The following is a 15,726-nucleotide window of genomic DNA, read 5'->3' on the forward strand; positions in this document are numbered from 1 at the left end:
GTTGAACTTTGTCAGTGTGGCCTCAGATTCAAAGTAACAGACCCTAAGTCTGCCAGACTGTTCATGGTGGGAGCTGTGACACACTGGAACACATTTTGAGTGCAGAATTGCCAGCAGGCAGGTGTGAACAGTCCTCTCTGCAGAGCAGCACAATGTAGAATGCTGAGCCAGAAGGAAGAGGTGATGCTTGTAACTGGGAAGTCCCAGGAACCCAATGATGGGACACAATGAAGAGACCAGGGACAGAGATGCTGTCTCATGACCTTCTTGTGCAATGTCTAGCAAGGAACAGCAGTGGCAGCTGCTGAAGGCAGTGCTATGGTGCTGTACTGACACATGTTACTAGCAGCTGATACAATATCCATGTACTTATTCAGTTTGTACAAATGTAAGAATGTGTTTTTCCTTTGCACTGCTGAAGGGAAGTGTAAGGGGCCCTTCCCCTCAATATTTCCAGACTGATGTCCTGACTGTCCTTGAAAGTGCTTATGCCATAATGCTTATGGTTGGCAGGCAGCTCAATTTGTAGTGTTGTCTTTGCTGCTCCAATGAGCATCTCATTTAGATATTCCCAAGTGTTCAGAATACAACACAGACAGATTTAGTCAGAGGTACAAGACAGTCCTCCTATTGAGCAAAACTTTTGTTCCATTGTGAACTCAGTATCACAGTCTGCAGACTGTTGCCAGTAAAGGATGCTGCTGGTGTAAACTGATTTTCATAAACTTCCCATCAAGCCTACAGATATGTCCTCCACTTTCATGGGCTTGCTCGCTCAGAGAGATGAAAACCTCCACGATCTGACATTCTGCTTCTGCCAGCATGGCTCTAAGTGGGTGACTGGCCCGGGGGCAAGCTGGGAGCTCTGTGCTATGGGCTAAGGACACTTCCATGCAAGATACAGCTGCTGGCTACCACACTTGGTAGCTCTCAGGTTTCTCCGAAGAATCTAGGCCAATCTTAGCCATCTATCTGCCCCAAACTAGATCTAGACACCTCTTTCCCAAGAGCAGATGCTTCTGAGAATATATAGCTTAGTGCCCAAGAAACTTGATACAGTTCTCCAGAAACTGCTATCAGAAGTCTTTCAAAAGCTAAGTGATGAATATTTGTCTGAGTCTTTTTCTACAGCCAGAGCACGTTATTTGAAGATAAAATCATATATTTAAATGCAGAAAGAGAAGAATATGTAACAGTGTGATATACTTCAGTGCCTGTGGAGGCAAGTAGTGAGACTATATTTCTGTCTGTTACTGAAATGGTCCAGATCCTACCCTTAAACAAAAACTAAGGAAACAACATTGCTAATAGAGCTTTACCTGATTACCTATATTAATCAAATATACTGCACTGGCTGTCAGATACGGCTCAACTGAACTTCCCCTGAGCAGCTATGTGAGCCTGAGGTATACTTTTGCTCTGCTTCATATAACAATAATACTGGCACGACAGCTACATCAGAAGCCTTTTCACAATGTCAGTTATTGCAGAAATGTAAGGAGCAATCTGAAGCCAATTCCATTACACCATTATTTTCTGCCTTAGTTTGTATGCTTATTCTATGCAGAAATCCTCAAAGTGCTGGCAGTAATGAATTATGAGATGGGTGCACAGGAAAAAAAGCCACGTTTTAGTGGCAGTTGAATACTGGCAAGCCACTACGTTTTCAGGAGATTGCTACCAGTCCTTACCCCCACAAAAATCAGAAACAACACTACCTGGAGCACCCTGTTAAGACTGCATTGTTAAGGAATGTTTTATTATTCATTGCATCAGCAGCAGATTCATATGTCTCATATCCAGCCCATAAAGAAGCAATTTAAATATACCCATTCTTTTAGAAACATTTTGCAATTTATAAGGAAATATTTTTAATGTTTAATGAGAGTTGGATTTTTATGTGTTTTTGTAGAACCATAGCTAAATGACATAAACTGCCAGCATCTCTCACTTAAAGAGAATATTGTTCATATTCTGAAATGCAGATTAAAACTAGTATGTCGAGAATTATATAGCTTAACTGTGGTCATAGATCTATTACCTGGAGTACGCAATATTTTCAAGGCATTTCAGTCCAGAATACAGTTCCAGAAACATGTCCAGAACACTGGATTGTTTTCTGGGAAAGATTCAGCTTCTGTATCAGCTTAGCTGACCTAGCAGGTTGCTACAGGCCTTTGTTATAAATTCACTTCTTCTGTTAGTATGAGCTACATCTGTTCTATGAGGATTTGCCAGCATAACACTATCTGCAAAGTGTTCTTTATGTAGACTCAGAATAGGGAATCCTTTTTTTAATTCTTCCTTTTCTCATAGTTGCTATTCTTCTTACTAGTGATCCCCTGCCATTCTTTGCCTAATGAGTTGTAAAATCCAATCAATTGCAATAATTAAAACATACTGTGTGTGGAATGATGCACAACTTTAATTACACAACAAAGCCCCAGACAAATAAAAGCTTGGGATTCTTACAGCAAAAAACTTTCCTTTGCTGTAAATAATTTTTTTTCACCAATAACAGACTCATGCTTATAGACAATACACTAAAAATCCGGGCCTGCTATCCTGTATATGTTATTGAAATAGCTGGTAGAGTTAAGGTTTGCATGTTACCAGCATATGAATGAATGGCTGGAACAAACAGATGGTTGTTGTCAAGAAAACACCCTGGGTGGCAACTCTGAACGGGGAAGTTTTGTGTTCAAGACTCTTTTCTAGGATCTTTTGTATGCTGGTGAACATTTAGGCATAAAATAAATTCCCCATGACAGACTAAAACACCATTGATTCCTAATCAAAGCTGCTTTGGTGACATGCAGATACATACATTCTCATCATTTTCCTTTTTAAGAAAACTCATGTCAAGTAATCATGTCCTTGTATTATACAGCTTTTTCCTATGCTATTATTTCCTTTCCAATGCCTCTCCCAATGAGGAAGCCATCAGTTTGACAGAAACTGCAAGCTCAACAATTCAGATATATGCCATGTTTATTCGTTACTCACATTTTCAAAGTATAATTATGTTCTTGAGCATGTAAGAGAACTCAAGCAGGCACTAGTTATTTCATGGTAATGTCAGTGAAATGGAGAAGCTAGTATATCTTATTTAAGCTTCAAACTTTTTCACAGTGAAATCTCATACAGGCAACTTTCACAATTTGAAAGGTGGTTATTTCTCTCCGATAGTGTTGCCTTTTGTTTGCCTCTGTCCTAGCTACGGAACATCAGAAATTTCATTAAGCAGCCCTGTCTAGGTATGCAGTATTATTGCCTTCATTCTTTACTAAGACTGGCTTCTTTTGCTGTTGTTTTAAAGGGATGTACAGCCCTCCTAAATGAGGTAGATAAACTAGAGTATGTTTACTGGGTGGGCTGTTTGAAGAATGAAGACAGGCGCTCCACAACTCAGTTGGCAGGAGAAATTAATGGATATTTTTTCCTCCAATAAATATGGCTAAAAAAAAGGCAGAAAAGCGGAAGCAGCACTGGTGGGGAGAGAGGGAGAGATACAAATCTGTTTGGAATACTTCAAAATATGAAAGACACTACCCGTTCTACCATTATTAGCTGAAAAAGGCCAAAGATAGCACATAAGTACCAGATTATGCCAAATAGGGACCCTCATACCACGAGCAAGTTCAGATTGTGTTTAGAGAGCTGAATGTGCGCTTAGTAACCCAGAGCTGGAACAGGCTCACTGCTATTTTTCTCAAAGCTAGAGTGAGGTGGCCTTTCCATTTCTGGAGCTGTATTGCCACTGTGACCAATCTCTCCCCAGGTACTCCTCACACCTGCATTCTGCTTGGCTGTATTTCGCTCTTCTTGGGTGTTACAGCAATTTTGTCAGACTTAGCGAGTGCTTGGAAGAACACCAAACACCACCAAATGGATTTAACAGTACAATTTCTGAGAAATGACAGCAAATGCTTTTATGAATGAGCTTAAACTGATCTTTAAAACAAAAAACAATTTTAAAATATTTCTAATAAAAACCTGGATTCACTTAGGATTCCTAACCAAAACAATTTTTTTTTTCCCAAGTAAAGTGTTTTAATAATTTTTGCATCACTTCAACACATGCTATCTGAAAGCTGCCCATACTCCTTCAAGTACAAATAACTAAACTTTGTAGGAAAATCATTAGGTTTTCTAATTCATTCATTTCTTTTCTCATAATATTGATTCTGTAAATGAGAATGACCAGCTATTCCAAGCAAAATGAAAGGCTGTGAGGTATGGAGGTGCCTGAACTTTATCAAATTGAACTGCAAAATGTTTCAGAAAACCTATTATCTCCTGAGACACAAATTGAAATGCTATTTCTAGGAAGCATTCCTCTACTTGCACATTTTAATCATGATGAGAAACTGGGTTCATCTTCATACTAGTGCTTACTTTTCAACATCTTGCTCTCTCAACCCAATTCAGGGCCAGTTCTTGCCACACCTGAAATTTATCTAGACATTTCAGTTCGGCAAGACTAGTCTCCTGAACGATGTTTCTTGTTTGTTCTTCTTAATTTTGACTTTTGTCTCATAATTTAGGAAGGTGTGCACTATGTTATACTAAATTGAGAGCTCACACATGGTATTTCCCAGTCACTTCCCCACACTGTGTGAAGTTTAACATAACTACACTTAATGCAGGAAACTAATGATGTTCTGCACATTAGGAGGAACTTTATATTCTTCACTTGGCAACTTGCAATAATTTATAGCACCTCCCATTGTAATTTTAACATGGCAAGACCAGTCATGGCTTGCTTTCTGAAATGAATTGGTTTACTGCAAGCAGTGAAACCATCAGGTTTTGACCAGTCTAAAATGCTTCTAATGTTTCCTCTCTGTGCAGAAATCCAAACATTAAAATCAAATAATGAATGCAGAGGCCAAAACAGCTTCCACCATTCTGAATTTATTTGACTCATGCACATTTGAAAGGATTTGAGCAGGCCCTGACAAATACACCTGTATCAGTCTAACCAAAACATTGTTTATTTTGTTTTACAGATTTTGGCCATTGTGTCCATTCTGTTCATCGTACTGTCCACTATTGCTTTGTCTCTTAACACGCTGCCAGAGCTTCAAGAAATAGATGAATTTGGGCAGCCAAATGACAACCCTCAGCTAGCACACGTTGAAGCTGTGTGTATTGCTTGGTTTACCATGGAGTACCTTTTGCGTTTTCTGTCCTCACCAAATAAGTGGAAGTTCTTCAAAGGCCCGTTAAATGTCATTGACTTACTGGCTATCTTGCCGTACTATGTCACCATTTTCCTCACGGAGTCCAATAAAAGTGTCCTGCAGTTCCAAAACGTCAGACGTGTGGTTCAGATATTTCGTATTATGAGGATCCTAAGGATTCTTAAGCTGGCCAGACATTCAACAGGCCTTCAGTCTTTAGGTTTTACACTGAGGCGGAGTTACAATGAATTAGGCTTGTTGATATTATTTTTAGCCATGGGAATAATGATATTTTCAAGCCTTGTATTCTTTGCTGAAAAGGATGAGGATGCTACAAAATTTACCAGTATTCCTGCATCATTCTGGTGGGCAACAATCACTATGACTACTGTAGGATATGGTGACATTTATCCTAAGACATTATTAGGTAAAATAGTTGGAGGACTTTGTTGTATCGCTGGAGTGCTGGTCATAGCCCTGCCCATACCAATTATTGTGAACAATTTCTCAGAGTTTTATAAGGAGCAGAAAAGACAGGAGAAGGCAATTAAAAGGAGAGAAGCACTTGAGCGAGCTAAAAGAAATGGCAGTATTGTCTCCATGAACCTGAAAGATGCCTTTGCTCGCAGCATGGAAATGATAGATGTAGCGGTAGATTCAGGTAAGCCTGGAGAAGTAGACAATCCAAAGGAGACACCTGATGACAACCACCTGTCTCCAAGCCGGTGGAAGTGGGCCAGAAGGACAATGTCTGAAACAAGCTCAAACAAGTCTTATGAGAACAAATATCAAGAAGTTAGTCAACAGGACTCCCACGAGCAATTAAACAACGCCGCAGCGTCCTCCAGCCCACAGCACCTCAGTGCCCAAAAACTGGAGATATTGTATAATGAAATTACTAAAACTCAGTCTCAGCCTAATCTTAATGCTGGTTACCAAGACCAGTCAGCAAAGCCACCTGTCTATGAAGAAGAAATAGAAATGGAAGAAGTTTCAGGTCAGAGAGATCCGTTGCCGACTGGACCTATGGACATCGTAACAGACATGAGAAGCACATCCAGTATTGACAGTTTTGCCAGCTGTGCGACCGACTTCACGGAAACGGAGAGGTCTCCCCTTTCTCTGTTTCCTGGTTCTCACTTGCAAATGAGATTTCCGGCTGATGCTGTTAACCTGGAAGGCAACCAAAGAGTAAGGAGTTCTCAATTTATATCATTCACAAAAGACACGATGTTTTCTCCAACTGATGTCACCTTTGACTATAATCCAATCGACAGAGGTGTTATCAGTGACAGCAGTGGATCCCAAACTGGTTTGCATGGTCATTTGCATTTAGACACTGCCACGGAAAGCCCCAAAAGTTCCCTGAAAGGCAGCAACCCATTAAAATCTAGATCCCTTAAAGTTAATTTTAAAGACAATAGAGCTGGTGCTCCACCAACTCCACCAAGCACTGCGAGGCCACTGCCAGTGACGGCAGGAGCAGACTTCACCCAGGCCACCCCTCAGCACATCAGCACCATTCTCCTAGAAGAAAATTCACCCCAAGGTGGACGACCTTTACTTGGTGCTGACGCATCAGCACTTTGTCAGGGACCTGTTAAAAAATCATCCCCTGTCTTTCCCAAACAAAAGGTTTTCACTTTCCCTTCAAAAGAGAGGAGGAGCTTCACTGAAATAGACACGGGAGAAGAAGAAGAGTTTATGGAGTTACGTGGTATAAAACACGAAAAGCAACAGGATATCAAGACAAACTGCTGTGGCGATAAACACCGTGATGGCAACCATTTAACAGAGGAGCCACAGGTCAGCTCTTCACCCAAAAGCATGAGCCACAACTGTACCCAAGACATTTACCATGCTGGGGGTGAGGTAAAGAAAGACAGTAACCAAGAAGGTCACAAAATGGAAAACCATTTATTTGCCCCAGAAATTCACTCAAGTCCAGGAGAAACTGGTTACTGTCCCACACGCGAAACTAGCATGTGACTAGTTACAAAAGCAATAAAAATAACTTTTCTTAAAACACAGTTAGTAATGCCTATGAACTAAAACATGGAAAGCCTCAAAAAAAAGTGCATAAAATGTTATTTTTGCATGGCATGAAGAGTCATTTAGTTTAAATACTGTTTAATTTAAAAAAAAAAAAAAAAAAAAAGACTGCTTTTTTTTTGTAACAAACTGAAAAAAAAAAAGAAAAAAATTACTCAAGAACAGTGAATAAAATAAAGCAAGCTCCATTAGGAGCCAGTGTTCTGCAACATCTGACATTTTTGATCCTTTCACTAATGATTGTAGACAGATTTTGAACTCTTTTAACTTGTTTTGTTTTCTTGGTTACAACGAATTTTAGAATTTGCACATGAAAGGATGAAATGTCAATGCATGCATTCATAAAGATGTGAAACAAGGTGCTTTGAGCTTGCAAAATGCATATATTTGTAAATAGTTTGGGGTTGGGGGAAAAGCTACTGTTAACAAGGATTTATGGAAAAAGCATTTCCTGGGACACAGGTACTTCCTTCACAGCGTGCTGCCTGGAGGTTTTGTACAGACTTATGTTGCAAAATTGCAACTTCTACTTAAAGCATCTCATGTATCTTGCTTTCTGTTTAAAAGCTCATGAGTATATCTGTTAATTAAGGACTAGAGTATTTTAGTTTATCTGTGCTGTAAATCACAATTTTTTTTTAATTTACATAACTTTAGTTATTGCATTTGTCGGTTTAATCAATGATCCTGTAAGGAAAAGTAAAGATTTAATGACCAGAACTTGCAGCATTTGATATTTTTATAGAAAACTGCCAACATTTCATAACTAAAAAAAAAAAAAAAAAATTCCATTTTAAAATGAAAAAAAAATTGAGTTATTTCTATGGCAATAAATAGTGCCAAATGGCTATACAGACATATCCGAAACTTCTCAATCTCTTTAATTTGGTATTTAACAAAAAAAAAAATCCACATTCTTTTTTTCCTTTGATTTAACAATAGTTGCTTCTACATGATCTTTGAGCTCTCTTTCCCTTTTCTTTACATGCAATGCCCACACTTCAATACTGGCAATGTTCTTGAAGCCATTGTGGTGCAAGGACATAAGAGACCAGCTTTGTAGGGGGAAGCAGTACCTTGTATTATCACAAATCATGTAGCTGGAAAAAGCAGGCTTCACATACATGTGACTTGCCCCAGGTCTTCCATGCCCTGAAGCTTGTCTGTGCTTTTCAGTTCAGTCATTTGGACTGACAGAAGGTATCACCTGACTCACCAACTTTGCCTCAACCCATATGCCCATGGCTGTTCCAAACGCAGAGTATAGGCTTTCCCCTATGCTTAAATAAAGGGAAATGTCAATCCTGCCAAAGCATCTTTGGTTTCTCTGACATTCTCCAGCTTTGTAAAAGAAAGATGCTGAACTATAACCTCCTTTACAAAGTACCCATCTAACCACTATCTGAAAAAAGCTATTAATTTTTTATCCAGCACCAATAGCTTCCTGTGCTATAATACAAAAAAAAAGCCTATAGATCGCTTTAATTCTTTAAATCATAAAAAGTTTATTAAATTCATCATCCTAATCATAAGCAAAAATATGCTGCTACACAGGCTTGTCCTATAAAACGTTATTTTTATACATTATTTTTAGGAAAACGGAATACAGGTCTGTTTTTGGTGTCTGCTATTTTTCTGCTGAGATTGGATACTCCCTTACAATAGTTCTGTAAGAGCATCAGTCCAGCCTCACAGAAGACAACCAGAGGGTCCAGCAGTTCCAGGTCTGAGGAGGTGTTTAGAAATTCCGGCATCGGTTCCCTGCTGCTCCTGGGGCTGTTTGCCGGAGTTGGGGCCTCACACCTCCTCGTGCACAGGAAGGAGCAAATGCTTCTTCCAGATCAGCGCTGTTGCAAAGACACTGAGACAGCAAGAATGGAAGCCTTAAAAGCACTTTAGATCAACCAACATGTGGTTTGTAACAGCAGGCTTCTACTTCGTGTAGTACACCTAGGTTAATTTTTGCTTATGTGTCATTTTCTGTCACTTACATAAGTAAAAGTCAGCACCTAATGCATTTAATGTCAAAGAGCAAGCATTTTTGTTGCAAGGTTGCCTTCTGCTTGAAATGGCTGGGCTGATGCCACAGACCTCACTCAGGCCTGGCCCATGGAAAATGAGGCAAGTTTGAAAAGCTCCAAAATACGGATTCTGGTGACTAAGCCAAACAATGAGCCCAGCATAATCTTTTGGTTTAAACTAAAAACCAAACAAAGAAACAAAAGAATGTTCTCTATCTTTCCATAAGTTTTCTGATTTTCTTAACGAGATAATGTTGAGGTGTCTTTTCAGTCATTTGAAAAACTGGGAATATAATGTTATTTTTTCTGAACAATGTCTGGTCATTAATTCTCAAAATAAAAATGTGGGTTTTTTTGTCCTTTGTTGCAGTTCATTGCAACTTCTTGCTGCATTCAGTTTTACCGATTTCTATGGCATTCTGCTTAACATGTTTCAATCATGTTGTGTCTCAGTGTTCCAAAACTTAGCTCTTGAGTATTTTATAGTCATTAGTCTTCTATATTTATTTTTTTTTTTTCCTAGATATTTTCAGTGACTGAAACTAAATGCCAGTCAATTTTTATATGCCTACAGTGTTGGTCTGTATTTTCTATGTGCAGTTTTAGGAAATCACATGGGCCTGTTCGATCTGCCTTTACATCCTAGTGAACTAAAGAAGACCAAACTAAGTCCAAATGGGATCTGATCCCATGCTCTGGATCCACAGAAAAATCCCATTCAAGATGATGACATTGTTCTGGCAAGACTGAGATCTGTGTTGTGTTCCTACCATGTGCTTTTGTGCCCAGGTGACCCTTATGCTTTGGAAAAGCTCCCTCAGATCTGTGCCACTCAGTAGAAAAGGAGGAATCCAGCCATGGGGAACATATGGCAGGAGCAGAGATTTGATTCCTTAAGCTCTCCTGAGCTAAACTTTATGCAAACCTGATTCTGCCCTATTAAAATCACTAACAAGTCAACAGTGGTAAAATCAAAGCCTCAATCCTTCTGCAGATGAATTTCCCCTGAAACCAATGGGAATCTGATGGAAAAAGGGACTGACTGAAATACAAATAAGGATGGCAAGAGTCTCTCTCTCTCTTGATTACAATCAACAGGAGCTTTAACTATATAAATCAAATGAGAAGACTAGGCCCTTATTGACTGCCATATTTTAAATGTTTTCAGAGAAGCACATTTATTTTGAAATTTTACAGGCAAAGGAAATGCAATTCTCTTTATTAACAGATGTATTTTTTTTAAATCTTGGAAGCAGAAGCATCAAGCTTTAGAAGTGCTTTTGGTATAATTTCATTATATACTTTCGACTATGCTGAATATTATTTCCAGAAGCACAGGCTGACACATCCATATTTTCCAGTCTTGACTGCATACACGGGATCCACTCCTGAACACCGAGCTCAGATATAACTCCTGATCAACGTATTTACTTGAGCAGTTGCAGGACTGGCCCAAGCTTTCATTACAGTGCAGCAGGTGTAAGAAGTGCAGTCCAGGATCACTTCATTCATCATGAATTGCTATGTAGCAAATTATGCAAAATTACCTGAGTATATTTTTCTGGTTTTCCAAAACTTTGAAGCCATTTCAGACTTATTACCCATTCACCAGAGTAAGGGGAAGGTTGGTTTTGAGTTCTGGAGACAAGTCTCCAACAGCTGCGGAATTTCAAAACAACTTAAGGAATCTTAATATTAAATTACTCCCCTGTGCATCTGAAAGGGGTCTGACTCTTTGTATCACTGGAAAATGAAGATTGTTCAGGGAGATAGCTTTGCAATCAGTCTATTTTTTATATTTTACACTAACTGCAGAATCTTGACTCAAAGTTTTAATACATTTTCAATGATGGAACCAAATGTACACATTTAAAAGATGTTCACAGAGTAATCAGAACAATTTTTGAGTAAATAGTCACAGTCATCCAAATCTAGGGTGAGGGGAATAATATATCGCACAAACTGCAAAGGAAGTTCATGAAGGAAAGCTGTTTACAGGGCAAGCATATAACGTAACGAATGTAACATGGTACAGGAAGTCATTGCACTACAGAATTTATATAAAATACACTTTTTTAAATAAAAACACAAAAGGCCTTTTAATGCTTCATTGTATAGAACATAGTAGCCTCTGTGCTAATGCAGCAATCTAATGCACTGTGTCCTCACATCAAAATTGGTCTCAAATTCAAACATTAGTGACGTCAGAGAGGTGATGTCTGATCTAACACTAGAGCAACTGACTTGAAGAGCTTTATAGCACAATACCACACAACCAAAAGTGTGTACAAAAAGTTGTATTTTTGCCTATAACATGCATAAATCAAAATGATATTTGGCTTCTTGAGCCTTTTCCTTACAGGTAACACCAGGCAACATATTTTTATTCCCTGAAAAACAACCAGTTCTTTTAAAAGTCGATCTCTTCCCCAACATGTAGATGGAGCTTCTGTTTCCTTAGGTCTATTTGAAATGAGGTTTTCCTTCAAATTATTTAATTAACTTCTTCAACCTCATATCTAAACTGCAGTCTAGTACAAAAGCCAGTTGTCTTTTTCAAGCCCTATTGCAAATACAGTCAGCCTAGTAAAAATGTCCAGGGCCTACCTGACTGGTTTTTTTCATTCATATATTTTTTGAATCATTTGGAGAGAGAATAAAGTTTCACATTATGATGATGAAAAAAATATTTTAAAAGGAAAAAAAGCAAGAAATATGTTCTTTTTCAAAGTAGACAGCATAGATCAAGCAAGAAACAGCAAAGGGGGGAAGAAAGACAGAAAACAAGGCATGTTTTAATATACTATATAAACAAGAGATACAGCAAAACATATATAAAATAGTCCTTGCTCACACTTAATGAGGTAAAAAAGCCAATAGCAAGTTATTTAATTGCAGTCCTACTCCATTTCAATTTTTATCCTAGAATCAACAGGTCTCTACTGAAATTTTTAGTAATGTTCTTAACCACTTACGAGCTACATGAACATCCGATCTGTAATCATTTTTCAGAAGACTTTCCTGAAAAAGATGATACTGTGTGTTCTTACCTTTGTCTATCTTTGGATCTCTTCCCATTGCCCTCCAAACATCAACCTTCTCTTCTTCTTGGGAGCAATTAGAAGGCAACCCACCAAGCAAGTTGATGTGTCTTGTTTATCAGGAAAGCATTTTGGTGGTCTGGTGGAAAGGCCATTTGAACAAAGGAGCAAGAACTGAGTGTCATTTCCTTCCATTACTGTTGCAGCCATAGCATCTCACAGCTTCATGTTTTCTAGTTTACTAATGGTCCGACTGCCTCCAGTGTCTCCCTCAAGCTGCAATAGGTTTCAGTGCATTTGTTCAGTGCTTTTGCAAGAGCTTTTGTAAAAACAGTTGACTGCTAAATGCTATTAAGAGAGCCATAGGTGGAAGTGTGAATGTTTGTCTCTTGTCCAATATGTTTTATTCTTTAGTGGTACTCAGTTTAAACTCCAGCAGAAATGCTTTCACATTCTAAAACAGATCAGGTGTTGTGGGAGCCATATCCTTCACAGCTACACTATTGGTTTCCTTTATGAAGAAAGGTTGAGTGACCAGCAGGCAGAGACAAAACTGTTTTCATCATCTGATGGTTTTTTGTTCAATAATCACACACCATGTGACATCTGCAGGTGGAGTAATGTACTTGTCTTCGTATTAGTTCTGTTGCAGATTTAGATAATATTTTTTAGAAGGGTGGTGTTATGATATTTAAGAAGTATTGCCCTTTAGTGCAACGGAGATTTCTTTGAAAACAGCAGCGATACCTTATAGTCCTATATTCTTACTGATTGCTATTTAATTTGGTTTTATGAAATGTAACACAGATCCAGATGGATCCCATTGTAGAACAAAGAAGGAGCACACAGGTATTATTGCTCTTTTAAATTAAAAGTAGCTGAAGAACCTGCTATTAGCTAACATTTAATTCAAAAAGGTAAGATTATCCTAATTATACGCATGAACCAAACAGAAAGGTGACATGTCATTACCTTAGGCATTGACTGTGGTCCTGTGGCTAATGTAAACCCTGACTCTAAGAGCAGTCCGGGTGATTAATTTCGTTAGGGTAATTTTTTACCTCAAGTAAGCATTTAAATAATTTTTTAACATGAGCAGGAGTAATGTATACTTCTAAACTGGGAAGTCTGTGTCTATGTTTACACTGGCATTATGGTGGAAATCAGGAGAGCTCTCTTGACATGAATCTCTCAGCTATCTCAGCTTCTCATGCTTCGGTTCACATCACAGAGCAATCCTGGACTATGTGAACTGGATTACTTTTCAATGAAGCTGAACCAGAAAACTTGCTCTGTGAGGGCACCTCCTGTGCTGCAACCAGTACGAAGCACTTGGGTCTTGGTACCAGACTAGATCTAGTCCCAAATAGTACCCCTGATATAAATGGGGTAAATTGTCAGCACAAACTGTTTTCCTCAACAGATTTGCTTATATTGTGTTGCGCTACTTGCTAATGTAGACATAGACTATCTCTACCATGGTTGTTACCTACAGTCCATGTAGTCTTGGCTAAATCCCTTAGTCAAACAAATTTTGCTCTTGTCATCAGTGGTATTGCATAAAAAGAGCAGTATATAGCCAAAGATGAAATTGTCCCCAGTGTGTTCTCCATCTTAACCCAAGTGGAATCACCTAAACAATAGATTCTTTATAACCCTTGGATAGTTGTGGTTTGCAGTTTGGACCACACTTTTAAACACTGCATATTTTTATAGTCAATTTACTCTAAAGTTGGTGTTACATTTGATTAAGGCAGTACAGACAGCACTAGATTGACTCTCACTCCAAAATCATTAAATCAGCAGAATGATTAAACTGACTGCAAGTAGCCCTATTTCACTTAATGGTAACTCTTCATTTATACTGGCATGAATAAAAGCAAATGGCTCTGCAAATGGCTGAGCAGTGATGCAGGACCAGAAGCCCAGCCTGAAAATTTTGTGCCAGTCCATCATGTCTAGGTATCTTTCTATTGGGATCATCAGCTGAAATTTATTTAAATTGGGGGGCTAGTAGGGTTTTGATAGTGTGCTTAGTTGCTCTGATGTCTGGGACGTATCTTATTAAAGGTAATGCAAGAAACAAAAAGCCTATTCCTTATCTTTTTTAATGATTTCAAAGTGAAGGACATATGTCTTCTGCTGCTATTTTTGCTCTAAGTTTTGCTCAGATAGCGTCTCTCAGTGGAAGTTCAGAATACAAAACATTTATGCCTGTTCTTGAAGTCCTTAAGCAGAACGCCAATGGGAATTCTGCCTGTATAAAACTGAAGAATGGAGCAATATATTATAGCTTTAGGCAAGAGGAACAGTTTGTAACACATACTACAAAGTGAAAAAAAAAAAGAAAAAGCACTGTTGGGGATAATCAGGGGTACTTCTGCTAAGATGCAGAGTTCTGGATTTATACCTCTAAATTTTCAAAGAGTTATGCAGAGTTTTACCTATATAACTCTTTCAAAAGTCAAAGGAGCCATGCTGATAAGCTGAAATAGGAATGGATTAGTGTACAAAGAACCTGAAAGTCGAATACATAGCCTATTGCTTTAAGATCACTGTAAATACCAACTAAAAATGTGTACTAATTCATGTTTATAAGTTATTACTGTGTTAGTTTCATAGATACAGTAGCATGACAGTTATTAGTTTTATTGAGTTTAATGAACTTTACTTTGTATTCCTCTGTGAATGCTCTGAATGCTGCAAACAAAAAAAAAGCACAACAGTATTTTTTCAAGTTCTCTTGGCGCGATAGCGGTGTCTTCACTATTGTTCAATTTTACAGAATTAGCAAATTTTCATCATAAATTGCTATATTAACAACATACCTTTCTTTAAAAGAACTGTCACTAGGAGATAAAAGCGTATGTGATAAGTCTTGTCTAATCTCATTCATCTGCCTTTACAAAATGCCCCAGACATTTTGTGGGAGAATATGCTGCTTTTGCTTCATGCGCTTTTTGTATCTGAGGCTGGGGCAAGGGAATAGTAGGGCATTTTGCAATGGTAATTGCATCAAACATGCTTTTTTTTCATTATTAGTGTATTTGTTAGGAACATTCTGATTTAATTTCTTTTTGTAGATAAGACTGTTTGATAGTAGCTTTATTTTTCCACCTAACCATCTGATTCCATTAGACTAATAACTTCTCACATTTAGTGGTATTTGTATCAATGTCTCCATATCATCTGCATTTTAACTTCATAAAAAAAGGAAATGTGATTATTATTTTGTCATACTAGCTTTTGCTGATCAACTAAATATTTCTGCACCAATCTACATATTAATATGCATGTTGTAGTCTGTACAATTGTTCAGCATCAAAATATCTGTTTAATTTATGTCAAATGTCTGTAAAATAAATGCATTGTTCTCCATTTCAGTCTGATAGAATAAGCAGGATAGTAAATAAATGTGTAAATGAA

General features: G+C 38.1%; 1 protein-coding gene across 1 annotated transcript in view; it reads left to right on the forward strand.

Moving 5' to 3' along the window:
- KCNB2 (potassium voltage-gated channel subfamily B member 2) overlaps window positions 1-15,726 on the forward strand; it is a 200,049-nt gene extending 184,323 nt beyond the window's left edge. The window contains exon 3 of the mRNA XM_065053799.1: window positions 5,013-15,726. Coding sequence (XP_064909871.1) covers window positions 5,013-7,175 — 2,163 coding nt within the window. The 3' untranslated portion in view covers window positions 7,176-15,726. The remainder of the gene's footprint in view (window positions 1-5,012) is intronic.

Source organism: Columba livia, chromosome 2 (genome assembly GCF_036013475.1).
Source record: "Columba livia isolate bColLiv1 breed racing homer chromosome 2, bColLiv1.pat.W.v2, whole genome shotgun sequence".
Taxonomy (NCBI): Eukaryota; Metazoa; Chordata; class Aves; order Columbiformes; family Columbidae; genus Columba; species Columba livia.